Raw genomic sequence first — 19,441 nt, 5'->3', positions numbered from 1 at the left:
GGCCCTACAGGCCCTTCTCCAAAGCCCCTCTCCAGCTTTACTGCAGCCCCTTTAGGCACTGGAGCTGCTCTAAGGTCTCCCCTTAAGGAGCCTTCTCTTCTTAACACACTTTCAATAAGGTAATGCTTTTAACTCCTAACCTTAAATTAACAAATGAACAAAACCTATTTAGGAGCAGAGATTTGACATTTCCTTTGCTGAACCTGATTGCAGGGATGTCGTAGGTGATATTTAACTGCTGTAAATTACTTTTTCAGCTTTTCCCTTTGTTTTCCTTTGCTATCTTTTCATGCTTCATATGTATAAAATGAAGCAGCTTGGAAAGAAATGAAAGAATGTAATGGTGTTTTCTGGAACTGGAATCATCTAATGGTAGGGAGGAATACCCCATCTCCAGGAAGGAAAAACAACGTGATTAGAGATGCATCTTTAGGTGCAGCTTTTAGATGCCCCATCCCTGGCAGTGCCCAAGGCCAGGTTGGATGGGGCTCAGAGCATCCTGCTCTAGTGGAAGGTGTCCCTGCCTGTGGCAGGGGGTTGGAACTGGATGAGTTTTAAGGTCCCTTCAATCCAAACCAGGCTGTGACTCCATCGTTCTCTGATAACCAACCTTTCAGGTTGTTTCTAGGGAGTTCTGCGGTTAATGCTGCAGGCAGATGAAACCCTCTTTCATCCCTGGTTTCACCATGTTAGAGGCCATGCAGATAAACAGCCCCAGCATCAGTTTGATCTGCACCTTTTAGAACGTGTTAGGCTGAGCTGTAGGAGCCCACGTGCTGCGTGTTATATGGTTTGTTTTCAGTTGGGTTTGTGCTGTAGCACCTCTGTAGTCCTGGTCTCGTTGCCTGAGGCCATGTGTAAGCTCTGGGCAAACTAATTGTGTCCGGCAGTGGTTTCGTCATCAGCTTCTAATGTAAATGGGAGCAAGTCATGTCCTGCATGGAACCCCTGCGCTGGGCCCGTGCTGGGCTTCATTCACATTAAACCATTAAAGGGTTTATTACATGTAGCTCTAGTAAATAAAATACCACTTTAAATAACCCCTGTGAACACTTGATAACTATCTGGGAATTTAATACCGAGCCAATGGTTCTGCTGCATTCAGCAGCTGGAGTCCTCCCCACACATCCTGCGCCGCGTCTCCTGCTCCCACACGTTCCCTGCTCCCTGTCCAAATGTTTGGAAGAGATTGGCAAGGGAGTGGAATATGTTCCACGTTCCTCTCCAGGCTTGTGAAATGAAACATCTGTATGACTGATCAAACTGTCTGCTACAGGTTTGGCACCGAGTGTGCTGAGTTGCAGTGAGTCGGGTGCACTGAAGCAGCTGAAGATATGTAAAATTGCAGTGATTTCAAAGCATCAGGGAAGCAGGAGCATCCAAAATGACTTGTTTGGGTTCACCTCACTTATTTCTTCATTTTTGCAGCAGAATCGTTGTTCAGCATGGAGAAATGTCACATTACTCAGATGTTTGCGGGATTTTTCTTCTCTTTTTGGAGGATTCTCAGTGTATGGCAGTTTCTCTTCATTCTCAACCAGTCTTATTCTACTACAGCTAAAGTCATAGAATCCCAGACTGGTTTGCGTTGAAGGAACCTTAAAGCTCATCCAGCTCCAGCCCATGCCACGGGCAGGGACCCCTTCCACTGGAGCAGCTTGCCCCAAGCCCGTGTCCAACCTGGCCTTGAGCACTGCCAGGGATGGAAGTCAGGGAAAGAGAGAGATGCTAAAGAGATGCTAAAATCCTCTTCCCTGTAGAGGTTTTCCCTGCCAGGAGAGCACTTAGCAGACAAAATAATGTCACTTAGTAAACAGATACTGTCAGAAAGCTGCTGTGGTGGCACATGTCACATAGACAGTGATCTGGAGGGTCAGGGGTCTTTGTTTTGGTACAGCAAAAGAAGTGTTACTGAGAACAGAACAAGGAGGATCTCATAGAAAAGAGTTACGTCCAGCATGAAGTTTAAGAATGCAGGACAAGGGCTTTGGGCAAGGGTCTTTAGGGCCAGGCCAATGGGAATGGCTTTAACCTGCCCAAGGGGAGACTGAGCTGAGCTCTTAGGCAGAAGCTCTTCCCTGTGAGGGTGCTGAGGTGCTGGCACAGGGTGCCCAGAGAAGCTGTGGCTGCCTCATCCCTGGCAGTGCTCAAGGCCAGGTTGGACACAGGGGCTTGGAGCAAGCTGCTCCAGTGGAAGAGGTCCCTGCCTGTGGCAGGGGTTGGAGCTGTAGGAGCTTTAAGGTCCCTTCAACCCAAACCAGTCTGGGATTCTCTGATTTCTCTGTCCTTTTCAATTTCAAGGTTTTTTAGTGCAACAATAGCAGAGTGTAGAATTATTTGTAGAAATGAAAGGTATAAGGGGGGTGCTTTTTACTCTGATAAAGAGAAGCGATCCAAATGATGCAAGATACTGAAACCACCTAAATGCGAAAGAACACTATATTTGGCCAGTTGATACTTTCCAAACCTCAATGTTACATCAGCTATGCCTACCATGCTTTCTGCAACTGATAATAGGTTTATGGGGACCTGGCTGTTGTCAGTACCACTCAGTTATTAAAGATGTCCCTGACCATAGCAGAGGGGTTGGAACTAGATGAGCTTTAAGGTCCTTTCAACCCAAACCAATCTGGGGTTCATAGGACTGCTTTGAAAACCATCATTAATGTGCCTTTTGAAAAGCTACATGCTTTTCTATCCGTGATCTTCCAGTTTGGGACATCTTTCTCTTTCCTGTTCCATTGGTAGTTACTATAGTGTGTGTATAGATACATTTTTCCTCCCCCAGTGTCTGTTACAACTGACCACATTGGAAAGTTCTGTTAAATAAATAGGAGGTAAAGTTTGGTAATAGGGAACTTCACATAGAAGCTGCAGCCTGGAAACAGGGATTTGAGCACCCATGAGGCTTTGCTGATCTTTTATGGTCCTTCCATTGAGCAGAACTTCATCTTTAGGTGTTGATTCCTCGGGTGATGGATTGCCACAGTTTTATGTCCCAGCCATCCATCTGCCAGGCAGATTTGCAAGCAGTTATACCCCCATCAATGTGAAATACTCCTTTTTTTATAGCACAGCAACGCAACATGTGGGGTTTGGGGTGGAGGAAGGGAAAACGAAGACATGGAGGAATCTTCACATGAGTTACAATTGGGTTTATGCGACAGCCAAGCTTTTTATTCTGTCTTTGCTCTAAGTCTTGCATAATGTGTTAATAACGAATGGAGTCACGAAGTACATCTCTTTGACAACTGGCGAGCAGAGGTTGCACAGTGCTTGAAGGGGTTCCAGACATTTCTGACCTCTTTTTCCAATAAGAATTGATTAAAACCAGTGTACTTTTTAATCAATGGATTGGTGTTACCATTCAGAAAGTATTCATTGAACTTCCTCTTCAATTCAGTGATCTATACCTCAGAGTGAAGGGAAAAGTTAAATCCAAACCTCTTGTTTGACAGCCATCAGAGAGCTGACTGGTCTTGTAGTTCTGGTGAAGTGGGGTTTTGCATGTTTAGAGTAAAAGTTGGTTTAGTGTTTGCTCACCTGTCACAGGTTTGAATCTTAGAATCATAGAATGGTTTGGGTTGGAAAGGACCTTAAGATCATCCAGTTCCAACCCCCCTACCATGGGCAGGGACACCTCACACTAAACCATCCCACCCAAGGCTCTGTCCAACCTGCCCTTGAGCACTGACAGGGATGGAGCATTCACAGCTTCCTTGGGCAACCCATTCCAGTGCCTCACCACCCTCACAGTAAAGAACTTCTTCCTTAGATCCCGTCTAAACTTCCCCTGTTCCAGTTTGAACCCATCACTGCAGTCCCTGATGAATAGTTCCTCTCCAGCATCTTTGTAGCCCCCTTCAGACGCTGGAAGCTGCTCTGAGGTCTCCATGGAGCCTTCTCTTCTCCAGGCTGAACAGCACCAACTTTCTCAGCCTGTCTTCATAAGGCAGGTCCTTTCCTTTGCTTGGTACGTGGAGGTGCCCAGCACAGTGGGGGACAGGGCTCATGGCGGCTGGGGATTCAGATGCACCCATCTCCCAGTATTGCTTCTCCTGAAATGGGATTTTGAGTCATGACACTCCATTAGTGAAACTGAGAGGAAGGAGAGGTTTTATAGATTAACTCAACTTGGGCTGGGGATTTATGTTGTAGTTATTGATAGCTTTGCTATCAGTAATTACTCAGTGAAGCTCTGTCCTGTTCTGTAGAATCCTTAATTATTTGGCTTGGAAGGGAACTTAAAGCTCCTCCAGCTCCAACCCCTGCCACGGGCAGGGACCCCTTCCACTGGAGCAGCTTGCTCCAAGCCCCTGTGTCCAACCTGGCCTTGAGCACTGCCAGGGATGGGGCAGCCACAGCTTCTCTGGGCACCCTGTGCCAGCACTTCACCAAGTGACTTTTCAAGAAGTGTCAAGGAAGCATGTCCTCAAACAATATGGAAGTCCAGAGAGTGTTTGCATGGAATTCTGTTCTTGGCTCCGTAGAAACATATTGCATTGAAACATCACCATCTCAAGCCTGTACAACGCGATTGATGTGCACAGAAGGGATCGTGCTCCATTGCTGGGGGTGATGTCGGGCGCTGCCAAAGGTTAAACAATCAGTTGCCTTCCCTGCCTGAGCCCAACAGTGGTGGGCTTTGTTTCACTAGAGCAAAACAAGAAGTGTTATTGAGAACAGAACAAGGACGAGCTCACAGGAAAAAGTTACATTCTGCATCAAGTTTAAGAAAGCAAAGCTGCTGGGCTGGGCTGATGCAAAACCATCTGGTTGCCTGCGGAGGTCTGGTGTTAAACACCAGCACGTGGGCTGTCTGGTTTCATCTACCCATGCTAAATGATCACACCTCTGGTGAGGCACTGGCACAGGGTGCCCAGAGAAGCTGTGGCTGCCCCATCCCTGGCAGTGCTCAAGGCCAGGTTGGACACAGGGGCTTGGAGCAAGCTGCTCCAGTGGAAGGGGTCCCTGCCCGTGGCAGGGGTTGGAGCTGGAGGAGCTTTAAGGTCCCTTCAACCCAAACCACCCTGTGATTCTATGGTGACAAGCCAAAGGAGGAATGACTGTGACAGCAACTCTCTCTCCCTTGCAGGGTTTGTGAATTAAATGGTGCTGCTCTCTAAGCTTCAATATGAAACCGTTGTCACTGGTTTCCTGACACTGCAAGGAGAAACACAGGGACTAAAGAGCAGAATTAACATTAATAATTACAAATGTGCTACATTTTTCAATCTCATGGATACTGTAACTGAGTAACTGTTATATCCCATGAGCAAGAGAACTTCTGTAGTTCACTGATGACCGTGCAACCTTGAATGATCGAAGCTGGGCATTCCATTGTGCGCATATAAATGTTATTGCATGGCTTCACACAACCCTTGTCCTTAGTTATAGAATCATAGAACAGTTTGGGTTGGAAAGGACCTCAAGATCATCCTGTTCCAACCCCTGCCATGGGCAGGGACACCTCTCACTAAACCATGGCAGCCAAGGCTCTGTCCAACCTGGCCTTGAACACTGCCAGGGATGCAGCACTCACAACCTCCCTGGGCAACCCATTCCAGTGCTTCAGCACCCTCACAGTAAAGAATTTCCCCCTTGTATCCAGTCTAAACTTCCCCTGTTTCAGTCTGAACCCATCACCCCTTGTCCTGTCACTGCAGTCCCTGATGAAGAGTCCCTCCCCAGCATCCCTATAGGCCCCCTTCAGACACTGGAAGCTGCTCTGAGGTCTCCACGCAGCTTCTCTTCTTCAAGCTCAGCAGCCCCAGTGTTCTCAGCCTGGCTCCATACAGGAGCTGCTCCAGCCCCCGAGCATCCCCGTGGCCTCCTCTGGACTTGTTCCAGCAGTTCCATGTCCTTTTTATGTTGAGGACACCAGAACTGCACACAATGCTCCAGGTGAGGTCTCACAAGAGCAGAGCAGAGGGGCAGGATCACCTCCTTCAACCTGCTGGTCACGCTCCTTTTGATGCAGCTCGCAGCCCAGAAAGCTGGGGTGTGCCTGTTCTGTGATTCTGTGTGTGGATCTCAGAGGTCTTCTGGTTTCAGCTCTTAGCCTGAAAGTCCTTAGTTGTTCTCAAGAGGAACTAAAGTCAAGCAAAAACATAAAAGGGGGGGGGGGGGGGGAATAACAATCTTGCACTGTATAGTTTGTTACTGATACAGATTGATCACTTCTTTATATGTCATGTTATCAGACATATAAAGATATAGGAGCAAAATGTCTGATTCAAGAGCAAAAATGTACCTCTTTTAACTTGTTTTTCCTTTTTTTTAACAGAGCATTCAGAAGCTGGCCAGCCAATACTTGAAGAAGGACTGGCTTGGAATAAAAGCTGATGACAGAAGTGATTATAGGTAATTTCACAGTTGGACATCTTGAAGTTACTCTATAATTTCCATTTGTGTCATTATTTTACTTACCCATTTAACACTGCTGTAGTTAAAATCATTTCTTTTCTTTGTGGCAGAGCATTGCCAGTTAAAAATGAAGCTGTTTCCCTTGAAGTACTGACATTAGGCTTAAATGGATGTTTATTACTTGAATAAAAGCAGAGCTTAGAGCCAGCTGCTCTAGTGGAAGGTGTCCCTGCTCATGGCAGGGTTTGGAACTGGATGAGCTTTAAGGTCCCTTCCAACCCAAACCAGTCTAGAAATAATTCAGGAAGATTGGAATAACAAAATGGCACCACAGGGCAACTGTTAGTGCACCCTGTTGGGTTTTAATGCTTAAAACTGAATATAGTGGTGGCTTAGTGACATGCGTTAGCGGTGGCCTTGGCAGTGCTGGGCAGCGGTTGGAGTTGATGATCTTAAAGGTCTTTTCCAACTGGTTTGATTCTGTGGTTCTCTATATTCTAGCAAATAGCTTCAAGGTTAGAGTGATAAGTGTGGGGATCTCTTCATAGGAAAAGGCAGCAAGACATTTCTCTTTAGGAGACCATTCTTCATGCAGATCCCATCTGACAGCAGAGAGGAGGCAGAGTAAGAACCAGTTGTTTACAAAACTTCGTTCCGTTAACATGAAAGGTGGATCAGAACATGAAAGCAGAAGTGACTCAGTTGCTAAAAGCCTCCCCCCTTTGAATGGGACCTCTTAAATCTTTAAAGATACTTGATTTTAATCTGTTCTATATATTATTCTGACAAGTTTTATTGTTGATGGAATTTGTGCTTTGGACTGTTAGTACCTTCACACCACTTGCGTGTCTAAGAAGCAAACTGTACTATCAGTCTGAAGTGCATAGAAAATGCTCCCATACCACACAGACCCCTCCTACCTGCAGTTTGCTCCCCACTCACAAGCCTTTCATGGCCTTAGATACGCCCATAATGCCCAGAGGTCTTCTTCAAGTACCTGCCACCCCCGTGCTCCTCATCACCAGGTGCTTGGGCTCTGTGTGCTCCACCAACCTTTCCTTTCTGTGAGCCATGGGGAGGTCTCACCCTCTTCCCCCTCTCACCCTGCTCCACCCTCTTCTTGGGCACTTCTGAGCTTTAGTGGTGAGATACTGGAGCCACGCGAAGCTCACTACACATCTGTGGGTGTTATCTTTGGCCTGTTACACATGCTGAAGGAACTACAGGTAGCCGAGATAAAATGGATGAGCAGTCTGTGAATGTTTGCTTAATGGCAAGATGCCCAAATCACAAATTCCATGATCTTACAGAAGATTGTTAACATGCCGTCTGGCTTTGTCTGCTGGGGTGTGCAGGGTCTGTTCCATTGCAGCACCAGCTTCAACCAAAAACCTCATGGAATGGTTTGGGTTGGAAGGGACCTTAAAGCTCATCCGTTTCCAGCCCCCTGCCACGGGCCGGGCCACCTTCCACTGGAGCAGCTTGCTCCAAGCCCCTGTGTCCAACCTGGCCTTGAGCACTGCCAGGGATGGGGCAGCCACAGCTTCTCTGGGCACCCTGGGCCAGCGCCTCAGCACCCTCACCCTATGCTCAGTGTAACCTTCCCCAACCCCGCCCTCCCCTTGTCCCCCTTTTCTCCTTCCTCTCCTTTCTTCTCCTTCCCTTCTTCCCACAACCGTTCTGTGTTTCCTTGTTTCAGGAGCATGTACTCCGTATGGAAGTCCCTTTTAGAAGGCACGATGCAGGTGGCTCAATCCCGCCTCAATATCTGCGAGAACTATAAGAACCTGATTTCAGAGCCAGCCCGGACTGTGCGGTGCTTTAAGGAGCAGCAGTTGAAGAAGGTACTTGTGCTTTAATAACTCCTTTCAGCTCCTGGCGTTCCTACTTGGTGATTGGAAATCTTTTCCTATGGCACTTCTGTAATCTGTACTTTCAGTCTCTTCCTGTGCGTGTTGTTACAGAAGGAAATAGCCAGTTTGTCAAAGAGGGATCACAATTCAGAGCAGAGATTAGAAATGCTTGGAAATGAGTCTTCTCAGATCGGATACACCCTGGCTCAGAGCTATCTCTGCAAATCTAACGTCCTGCTGTGGCGGTGGGGTTTGTAGTGACAATTCCAAGGGGGTTTTGTTAGAACGGGTTCTGGTTTTGAAGAAAGGCGTAGCTTAAACCTGAAGGAATGACTGGTGCAATCGTAGAGTCATAGCGCTGGAGGTATTCTGGATCTTCTAACATGGGCAGCCCCTCTTTCAGATATCAGTTGATTACCAAGTCTTCGCATATGAGCTTCCATCATGCACAACTTGATTATACAACTTGTTCCCACTTGTACACCAAATCTATTCTGTAATCGGGAACCTCACTTTTCCATTAATTCCTTTGTCATAAAGAGAATTGCAATAGAACTGAAGTGCAGAGCAGCAGTTTTATCCCGTGCTTTTTAGGGGATGGTGACTAAAGGTTCTTAGGAAAGAAGTGAACTTGTACACTGCTTTCCTAAGAAATTCTTTAGCTGAATATACCCATGGAATTGCATGACATGTCCAGTGCATCAGGATACAGGCCAAAGCTTTTCAAAGTGCACATGGCAAGCTGAGGGTGTCATAGAGAGCCCAAGTGTGCTGGGGAACGGCTGAGGGACCTGGGGGGTTCAGATGGAGAAGAGAAGGCTCAGGGGGGACCTGATGGCTCCCTACAAGTGCCTGCCAGGAGGATGGAGCCAGGAGGGGCTGGGCTCTGCTCCCAAGGAACAAGGGATGGGACAAGAGGAAGCGGCCTCAAGCTGCCCCAGGGCAGGTTTAGATGGAGCTGAGGAACAATTCCTGCCCCAGAGGGTGCTCAGGCATTGGAACAGGCTGCCCAGGGCAGGGCTGCAGGCACCGGCCCTGCAAGGGTTCACACCCCGTGGAGACGAGGCCTCAGTGCCATGGGGCAGGGGTGGCCTTGGCAGTGCTAGGAATGGTTGGACCGGATGGTCCACTTCTTGGGGACTGCTTCTTTAAATTTATATAAGTGATAGAAATTCCTGGTTTTCCTACACTTCTGAATTAGCAGAACAAGTTATTACAGTTATCAGGACAGTACTTGTGGTCCAAAAGATTCTAACAGTGATACAGTTTTCCTACAACATGGAATAACCATCCACTTGGTGGTATTCTTTTTCCTCCACAAAAAATGTAGTTTTTTATACATTACTGTCTAATTTTCGCCTTTCCTCACCCTTTCCTTTTTATTTCCAAAGGAATAAATAATGCATTATGCTGACCTCCATCCAGACAAAAGCTTATCAGTACTGAATTGCTGAGTCAGTAAAATACTTGTCACATTACACTGGAATGCCCATCTGAAATCAGGTTCCTATTAAAAGCAGTATTTCCTTCCAAGGCTGTAGCAGGTATTGAGTTGCTGTCGATGAGATCCCATCTTCATTTTCCAGGTGTTGCTGTAAACCTTTCCATCCTCCACTTGGTAGGATATAGAAACTTCATTTTATCACCCCTTTTAATACTATAATGGAACCAGTTCAGAAAACCTCACCATAACTGGCTGAAAAACATGGATGAATCACAGGGTGACTCTGGAGCAGGGTATAAATGTGTCCCCTATGGACCACATCCGACCTTGTAAGAAAACTGATCCCCTGTCCTCCCAGGGTACAGACAAAAGACTGTTTGGAGGGCAGCAGCCCAACCTCTGCCATTATCCTTCCCTAGAGACCTTGTCAGCTCATCCCATAAGTGATGTGTGATTTCAGATGTTGGCCTTGGAAGACTTTCTCTTCATCACGTATCTCTATAAAGATGATGTAGCCACCACTGAAAACATTTGCATGGATCTCTGTCTGAAGACTGAAGGCAAATGGAATAAAACCACTGTGTGGAGGGAATGCAACAAGAAGCCACCTCTGTCACCTCTGAAACAGCTTTTTACAGTGTCTGCACAACCCCAAACTCCTGAACACCATCCAGTCTCCTGACACCATCTTCAGAGATGCAACAGCCAAGATGCTTTTATGCTTTTAAAACCATCATGTTAACAACTGGGGTTATTTGATACTTTAATTTCTTGATGCCAGCAGGAGATTTCAGGGATCAAAATACCAACTGATGCAGCAAACACACACGCACCCCCCCCCCCCCCCCACCTCCTTTTGCAGTGATTTTGGGTCTCTGTCAGCTCTCCAACATACACAGATCTTTCTACCTTTCATTTCTCTATCCTACACTTGGAGGTCTTCAGAAACCCCCCACCATTCCCCAAACCACCCACCACGGAGTTACCTCGTGGAGCCTGGTGCTTTATTGGTCTGCACACATCAAACACTGCATTTAGTGTGAACCTACGTGAATTTTTATGGACTTTATGACTTTATAGGCAGAAAGGAATGTGACTTTTTGAGTGAGAGCAGAATTGTGTGGTGAGAAGAGGAGTGATTTCTATTGCCTCAAAAAAAAAGCTGCTTTTTTAATGGGCTGGATATTATTATTAACAGTTGTTGAATGCTGTGAAATCAGTGATGATGTTGGATTACATCACCTTATTCTTCTCAAAATGCTTGTAAAAGAGGTTGCATGTATTAATAATTGCTGTACTGAAAAACCTGAGATGTTTAGAGGGGGTGTTCAGTAAGAGAACAATGTGAGGCACCTGGGCTGGAAGAATAATACAAGCACGGAATCCCAGGTTGAGGGACCTCAAGGACCATCCAGTCCAACCTTTCCAGGCACGGCATGACCTAGATTGGATGCCCAGCACCCTGTGCAGCCTGGTCTTAACAGTGTCCAACACTGAGGAGTCACCGCTTCCCTGGGGAGATTATTCCAGTGGCTGCTTGTTCTCACTGGGAAAAGTTTTCCTCTTACGTGCAGTGGGAATCTCCCCAGCAGTAACTTTTGCCTGTCACCCCTCAGCTCTCCCATGGGACTCCTTGTCCAAAGGGAGCCTCCGTCTTCTCTGCAGCCCTCCTTTCACTCCTGGCACATGGATCAGGTCTCCCTGAGCCTTCTCTTCTCCAGCTGAACAGTCCCAGCTCTCTCAGCCTTTCCTCACTGCTGCCCAGCCCTTGAACCATGTTTGTGGCCCTTCTCTGGACCGTCTTCAGCCCGTCCACATCTCTTTTGTACAGCAGGACCAAAACTGAACCCATATTGCAGGGGTGGCCTGACCAGCACTGAGCAGAGTAGGACAGTGACATCTTTATCTCTGCTGGTGACACCCTTGTTGATGTTCCCCAGCACCCTGCTGGGTTTCTCTGCCCCAGCCAGTCTCTGTTGACTCCTATGGAGGTGGTGTCCTCCAGAACCTCCAGATCCACACAGCTGGGTATGTGATAATGGTGTGAAAAGAGGTGAGAGCTTGGGTCTGGGCTTCGAAGGACAAAAAGGCAACTTGAAAGACAAATTGCTTTCCTTAAGCTTGCTTGAGGCTCTGCCTCTGAGTTTTGCCTGGAGCCTTCACTGACCACATCCAGTCTGTAATATCTATAATTAAATGTAAATGCATTGAACTATCACTCTTACGTGTACTTGAGCTCGTTTGGGTACAAGAAAATCTTTGCAAGTCTCTTTTAAAGATAGTATAGTTCAAGACATTGAAAATTCACATTTGGCTTGTGAGCAAGGTCCTTTCTGCTTACCACGGATCCTTTCCCAGATACATACTTTGAAGCTGATAGGAATCAGCTCAGCAATCGCTAAAGCATCCCTAGGTTATCCCCACAGTTTTGGTTCCAAATCTAAATCATGGCCCTGTACCAGCTACTGCACTCAAAGTTCACATTCTCCCAGTCAGAACCAGTACGGTATTTTTTCTGCTATTCCTTTGATTATTCTATTTTGACATTAAAATGTGTCTTGTAACATTGCTTGGCTTGAATGGAAAAGGTTGGAGTTACTTTCCCTCCTTCACTCACCCATTCTGCGTTTTAAGCCCTTAAGTGAATGACACTGATTTCTGATACACCCCTATTTGTTGGAAACCCCTCAAAATAGAGAAAAATAAGCTCTAAAAAGAACATTTTTCAGATTATTCTTGTTGCTCTGGTGTGTTTTCTGTGACAGCTATTGTCTTACACTTTAGATTGCAGAGAAGGAAGGATTAACCATTTTCTTTATCACCTCCTATAGCTTGCCATCGGATTTTCCCCAATTGCATTCCACTTATTTCTACTCATTGCCTCATCCAAAGCTTTCACAAGTTTAATATTTCATTTGTGACTTATCATTGAGTTTCTGTAGTTAAAGAGCAGCACAAAGAAAGAAAGAAACCTGGGGTTATGCACTGATCAGCTTTAAAAACGACATGAATGACCAGGAGTGACTCGGAGATGGCGTTGTGCCGTATAAAATGCAACCAGGAGCAGTAAAACCATGATGATAGCATGATTTGGATGCAAAAACGCATTAATGCTTTGTTTCCTGCCTGCTTTTTTCCAGTGTGTGGACCAGTTGACGAGGATCCAGGCTGAGTTACAGGAGACAGTAAAAGATTTAGCTAAAGGCAAGAAGAAATATTTTGAGACGGAGCAGATGGCTCAAGCGGTGCGGGAAAAAGCAGATATTGAGGCCAAGTATGTTGTTCTAATAGCATATGTATCAATAATTGCATGCGTATCAAGCAGACTGGGGCTTGTATTAGTTTTAGAAGATAATTGCTTTCAATGAGCTTGGGCCAGGTTGTTTGCTTTCTGCTTATATATATTTCTGGAACCATTTCATAGAATCATGGAAACCCAGGTTGGCAGGACCTCGAGTATCATCTGGCCCAACCTTTCCAGACAAAGCATGACCTAGACTGTATGGTCCAGCACCCTGTGCAGCCCAGTCTTAACAGTGTCCGACACTGGGAAGTCACCACTTCCCTGGAGAGATTATTCCAATGGCTGCTTGTTCTCATTGGAAAATATTTTACTCTTGTGTCCCCAGAGCTAACCTGTGCCCATCACTCCTTAGCTTTTCCATGGGACTCCTTGTAAAAAGGGAGTCTCCATCTTCTCTGTAGCCACCGCTTAAATACTGGAACATAGAATCCCAGAATGATTTGGGTTGGAAGGGAGTTAGAAGCTCCTCCAGTCCCAACCCCTGCCATGGGCAGGGACCCCTTCTACTGGAGCAGCTTGCTCCAAGCCCCTGTGTCCAACCTGGCCTTGAGCACTGCCAGGGATGGGGCAGCCACAGCTTCTCTGGGCACCCTGTGCCAGCGCCTCAGCACCCTCACAGGGAAGAGCTTCTGCCTTATCTCCAACCTGAACTTCCCCTGTTTCAGTCTGAACCCATCACCCCTTGTCCTGTCACTCCAGTCCCTGATGAAGAGTCCCTCCCCAGCATCCTTGCAGCCCCCTTCAGACACTGGAAGCTGCTCTGAGGTCTCCACGCAGCTTCTCTTCTCCAGGCTCAACAGCCCCAATGTTCTCAGCCTGGCTCCATACAGGAGCTGCTCCAGCCCCTGCTCATCCTCGTGGCCTCCTCTGGACTTGCTCCAACAGCTCCATGTCCTTCTTACGCTGAGGACACCAGAACTGCACACAGTGCTGCAAGTGGGGTCTCACCAGTGCAGAGCAGAGGGGCAGAATGCCCTTTATTGATGTAGTTCAATGTACTTTGTAATATTTTCTTTGGTCCTTCAGGTCCACTGAAATCTATACAAATAAAAATGAAGGCTTAAAAAGTTATATAAATGAATATTTTAAGTGAGGTGCAGTGGTTATTTATCCTGCACATTTGTAGAAATGATATTAGTAATATCCTTTCTTCGTTTCTGTTTCAGGTCCAAACTTAGTCTTTTTCAGTCAAGAATAAGCTTGCAGAAGGCAAGTGTAAAGGTGAGTAGAAGAAGCAGTGGTTTTGCTGCTAATTTCACGAGGCCCAGGACCAAAGCTTTCTTGCATCTTAGATGACTGTTTGGAAGGTATATCTTTAGAGAAAGTGACGAGAGAAGACTCTTTACGCAGTCAGAGCTCAGAATTACCTATGTCCATAAGGACACTCTTTCTAGTGGGAGTTGTAACAGTTCTTTAAAGATCACATGTGAAATTACAACTGCATGAGGGCAAGATGCATTAGAGATTCCATAACCATTAACAAAGCTGTTAAACTATTAATCCTTTAAAGCTTTGACTATAGTAATACATACGTATGCATGTTAATTTACTGTTCATACACGTTTGCTCATTTAAGTTCTCATTGATACCTATCTTTTAACTCCTGTTTCTTGTTGTAGTTAAAAGCACGGCGATCCGAGTGTAATTCCAAGGCAATCCATGCAAGGAATGATTATCTTCTCACGTTAGCAGCTGCTAATGCACACCAAGATCGCTATTATCAAACAGACCTAGTAAACATTATGAAGGTAAGGAAGCTAATTTTTATATATGGGAGTTGGGAAGTGTGAAAATATGGAGAGGAAAATGGGTCTGGAAGTACAAACTCCTGGGTTGCTTTGTTGAGTTTTCCAGTATGCTGGAATAGATGAATGCAGCGCAGGAGATGGATCCTGAAGTAGTGTGCAGGGTATTTGGTACCTGTTATCAAACCCAAAACTAAGCACTCACCTTTATACTGAACTCCTGAAAACTCACTTGGGTAAAGGAATCAGGTTTGTATATCTAAGACCTGTGTTTGCCTATTGTAGTTGACCTCAAGTAAGCTGGAAATGGTTTAGTTCTTCAATAACATATCCCATAATCCTTTTAAATGTCCACATATCTGATCAGAAAGTTTCTTTATGGCATGATTAATGAAAATATAACCATTATATCTTGGTTTCAAACCATGAATTGTAGAGAACAGCGAATCAACTTTGATGGTGTCACAAAGTCAAGCCAAGATACTTGAACTCGTAGGAAATTACATACTTAAAAAGTTCAAATATGAGTGCTTACCCTTTCTTTTTTAATATCATCCTAAAATTACTTACATTCACATATCTTAAAATGAGATAGTGACAGGAAACCTGTAAAATCTACAAAATCAGCTCTTTAAAGCCAGTTCACCCTCTCTGTAGTTGCACTTCATACACTGCCATTTGCAAAGTTGATTTCAGGTTGCTCTCTGCATACTATTTCCAGGTGATGCAATCAGACACAGCACCTTCAAAGCCTGTAATTTGCATTTCAAATTGCTTTATTGAATAACTATCAGTGTATTTTAACAAATCCCTGTATTACCAACATCTTTCTGCATCCTGGGGGAAAAAATGGTGATAGGAAAAGCAGGTAACCGAAGGAGAAAACGAGAGCACCAAAAAAGAGCTTCCAAGGGACTTTTATATGTAAGTCCATTATATCTTGACTAGTTTAAGCAATGCCACCTAGAGTAAATCCTAGCCTGTGTTACAGATTCATTTATAAGCCTAATACGTGACTTCTTAGAAGGTTTAACCAGATCTGGGTATCACAGAGGCAATGCAGGGCTGGTAGTTCTTGAAGCATCATCCTGTCTTTGCTCTGTGTGTATATGTGGTTGTGCTTTTCTCTTAGTAAACTATGAATATTTGTGCTGACAAAATGTTTAGTGCATGAAAATGCTTATAAAGTATTTCCTTATCATAGACAAGGTAAGGTTACTCATTGATGCTTACATGAGATAATTCCAGACTTAGATGCATGGTTTGTCGTCATCCTTTAATGCTCTTATTTGGATGTAATGCTAGAAGTGAATTTAATATTTTCACAGCAAAACAAGCAAAAAGGACATTTGACATAATAAAAAGGTGAGGAGATAGCCTGGGTAAAGTCCTGCCAGGCTCGGGTGGGTTATGGGTGCTCTCATCTCAGGGCATTCCAAGATAGCAAAAAGGTGAGGAGATAGCCTGGGTAAAGTCCTGCCAGGCTCAGGTGGGTTATGTGTGCTCTCATCTCAGGGCATTCCAAGATAGCAAGATAATCCTTGCAAAGGCATTCCTGTTTCCTCTATGTCTGGCTACATCTTGGGTGCACTACAAACCAGGTGTATAGTAAACTAGGTAGGATCTTCATCTCTTTGAGTTTCCATAAACACTTATGTCTTTTGGATGGTGTGAGCCTTCTGTAGTGTGACATTAGAAACCTGCAGATACCGCAGGAACGTGGGGTTTGAAGAAGCTGCTATAAAACGTCAAACTAAAAATGGTTCAATCGTTTCTGAAAGACCGAGAAATGCAACCATGGAAAACCAATGGAAAAAGTCATGCTGGTGCCATTCATCTGTCCATGTTCTATGTGCACAGGGTCCAGTTCCTGAAGTCAGTGCTGATCTGTGCTGGTTTCTTTACCCAGTTACTTCTTTCCCTCTTATTCAGTCCTTTCTTTTGTACAACTTCTTTTGAAGCTTTATTCAAACTGAACCTTTCTTTATTTCCTAAGGAAACCAGCCTGGTCTTCTGTATAAATAATTGTGGTTTACTGAAAAGCAAAGGTGCAAGTGCTTTCATTGACCCATATTATAGAATCATAGAATCATAGAATGGTTTGGGTTGGAAAGGACCTCAAGATCATCTAGTTCCAACCCCCCTGCCATGGACAGGGACACCTCTCACTAAACCATCCAACACAAGGCTTCATCCAACCTGGCCTTGAACACCGCCAGGGATGGAGCACTCACAACCTCCCTGGGCAACCCATTCCAGTGCCTCACCACCCTCACAGGAAAGAATTTCCTCCTTAGATCCAATCTAAACTTCCCCTGTTTAAGTTTTAACCCATTACCCCTTGTCCTGTCACTGCAGTCCCTGATGAAGAGTCCCTCCCCAGCATCCCTATAGGCCCCCTTCAGATACTGGAAGGCTGCTCTGAGGTCTCCACGCAGCTTCTCTTCTCCAGGCTGAACAGCCCCAATGTTCTCAGCCTGTCTTCATACGGGAGGTGCTCCAGCCCCTGCTCATCCTCGTGGCCTCCTCTGGACTTGTTCCAGCAGTTCCATGTCCTTTTTATGTTGAGGACACCAGAACTGCACACAATGCTCCAGGTGAGGTCTCACAAGAGCAGAGTAGAGGGGCAGGATCACCTCCTTCGATATTACTTCAGAAGAACCACGTTCAGGGGTCTTCTTCTACATCTCTCAGACGTTTCTAGTATCATGGAACTGGGCTCCAGCTGCATTCAGCCAAGAGCTTTAATGTAAGTTCAAATGTAAACTGCTTGAATATAATCAGCAGTGTGTAATCTGGTGCTAAAACCCACCTCAGTGTGGGCCAGCCTTTGGAAAGGGCTTCAGGAGGGGCCCTGGGTATTAGAGATGAAGAAAACCTATGTCCCTACCAGGCTGACAAGACAAGTGCAGTGATGAATGGAGGCAATTCACACATAGACAGATATGATGTGATGGGAATAATCAACATCATTTTCTTTCTAAAGAGGGAAAATGTCCTTCAAAAAGAGGGGATAAGGGTGATTCATCTGCTTTAATGTCTTGGATTTGCTGGGAGGCCTCAACAAACTTCCCACTCAGTCTCTGCTTATATAAAAGGACATTGCAGGTGGGGTGGTGAGGGTTTTCTCATAGGTTAATAACTGATGAAGAGATACAGAAGATGTGGGATTAAAGTAAATAGTTGAGGTTTATCAGAGAAGGAGAATTGCTGACAAGGTCCTGGTTTCTCTCTTACCTATCTTCGCCTCCTGAAATGTGTGTGGGAACCATGCTTCTTAAAGCACTGAGAGAGTGATTATGTTATTTAGCATAGTGATTGAACATAAACAGCATGGAGAAGGAACTGAAGAGAGAGGTGATGATTTGAAGGTGGTGAAGAATCACAGTCACAAGAGTGGTCTGTGTTGGAAGGGACCTTAAAGCTCCTCCAGCCCCAACCCCTGCCATGGGCAGGGACCCCTTCCACTGGAGCAGCTTGCTCCAAGCCCCTGTGTCCAACCTGGCCTTGAGCACTGCCAGGGATGGGGCAGCCACAGCTTCTCTGGGCACCCTGGGCCAGCGCCTCAGCACCCTCCCAGGGAAGAGCTTCTGCCTAAGAGCTCAGCTCAGGCTCCCCTCGGGCAGGTTCAAGCCATTCCCCTTGGCCTGGCCCTACAGGCCCTTGTCCCAAGCCCCTCTCCAGGTTCCCTGCAGCCCCTTTAGGCACTGGAGCTGCTCTCAGGTCTCCCCTTCAGGAGCCTTCTCTTGTCCAGGCTGCCCCAGCCCAGCTCTCTCAGCCTGGCTCCAGAGCAGAGCTGCTCCAGCCCTCGCGGCAGCTCCATGGCCTCCTCTGGCCTCTCTCCAGCAGCTCCACGTCCCTCTTGTGCTGCTGCCCCAGAGCTGGATCAGAACTGCAGGAGGGGTCTCCCTAGAGCTCAGCAGAGGGGCAGGATCCCCTCCCTGAGCTGGTGCTCACGCTCTGGGAGTGCAGCCCAGCACATGGGAGGTTCTGGATTCAGGCCTGTGCTGCCCGGTCATTCAGTGTCATTCTCTGTAACCAAATATAAACCTTATGAGCAAGAGATACCGTGATGTGTCAATGAGTGTTGACCAGGCAAAAAAACAGCACATGAAATTAATATTAGAAGGACAAAAGCAGTCAGCTGGGGAGGAAATTGCTGCCTACAGAATAAAGACCACTGTTAGTGGAACTGGAAAATGGACTAAAGGATAGGGGAATGGAGACTTTGTCTATTAAATGTTTCTGATCCTTCCTCTAGGCAACGTCACTAGGAAGGAGGCATTTTGGAAGGGGATTAAACCTCTTCTGGGCAGCACAGTTCTTGTTTTAGTACCTTGAATGGTGATGACCTCATACATGCTGTAATAGAGTTGTATCCAAACAAAACGTGTTCCTTTATGTATTGAGATTAACAGTCTAAAAATGCACCTTTTATCTTCCTATTAGTAAGGCCTCAGGTATTCCTGTGGTAGTGGCCACCTTGCTATCTCTAAGTATTTCTTCATTTAGCTGCAGTGGAGCTGGTACCCCTTCTTCTGTTGGAGCTCTGCAGGCCTCTCCACACCTTTACCTAATGTCAAGTGTTTCCATAAACTCCTCACATTTCGTGTCTCTTCCAGCCCCTTTGGAGTTGTTGCCTTATTGCAGATACTCAGCAGCTTCTCTTGGTTCTCTTTGAGTGAGGCTCTCAGGCAGAGCTAAGAATTCCTGAAACATTCCCATCTCA

At 45.9% G+C, this 19,441-nt stretch overlaps 1 protein-coding gene across 2 annotated transcripts in view; it reads left to right on the top strand.

Moving 5' to 3' along the window:
• FCHSD2 (FCH and double SH3 domains 2) overlaps window positions 1-19,441 on the top strand; it is a 151,859-nt gene that overhangs the window by 65,196 nt on the left and 67,222 nt on the right. For both annotated transcript variants that reach the window (XM_065678921.1, XM_065678920.1), the window contains exons 4-8: window positions 6,287-6,363; window positions 8,066-8,210; window positions 12,804-12,937; window positions 14,134-14,188; window positions 14,587-14,715. In XM_065678921.1, the coding sequence (XP_065534993.1) occupies window positions 6,287-6,363; window positions 8,066-8,210; window positions 12,804-12,937; window positions 14,134-14,188; window positions 14,587-14,715 (540 nt within the window). The remainder of the gene's footprint in view (window positions 1-6,286; window positions 6,364-8,065; window positions 8,211-12,803; window positions 12,938-14,133; window positions 14,189-14,586; window positions 14,716-19,441) is intronic.

This window comes from Lathamus discolor, chromosome 4 (genome assembly GCF_037157495.1).
Source record: "Lathamus discolor isolate bLatDis1 chromosome 4, bLatDis1.hap1, whole genome shotgun sequence".
Classification (NCBI taxonomy): Eukaryota; Metazoa; Chordata; class Aves; order Psittaciformes; family Psittacidae; genus Lathamus; species Lathamus discolor.
The sequence above is the reverse complement of the archived record's forward strand: the minus strand, read 5'-3'. Positions and strand labels throughout refer to the sequence as shown.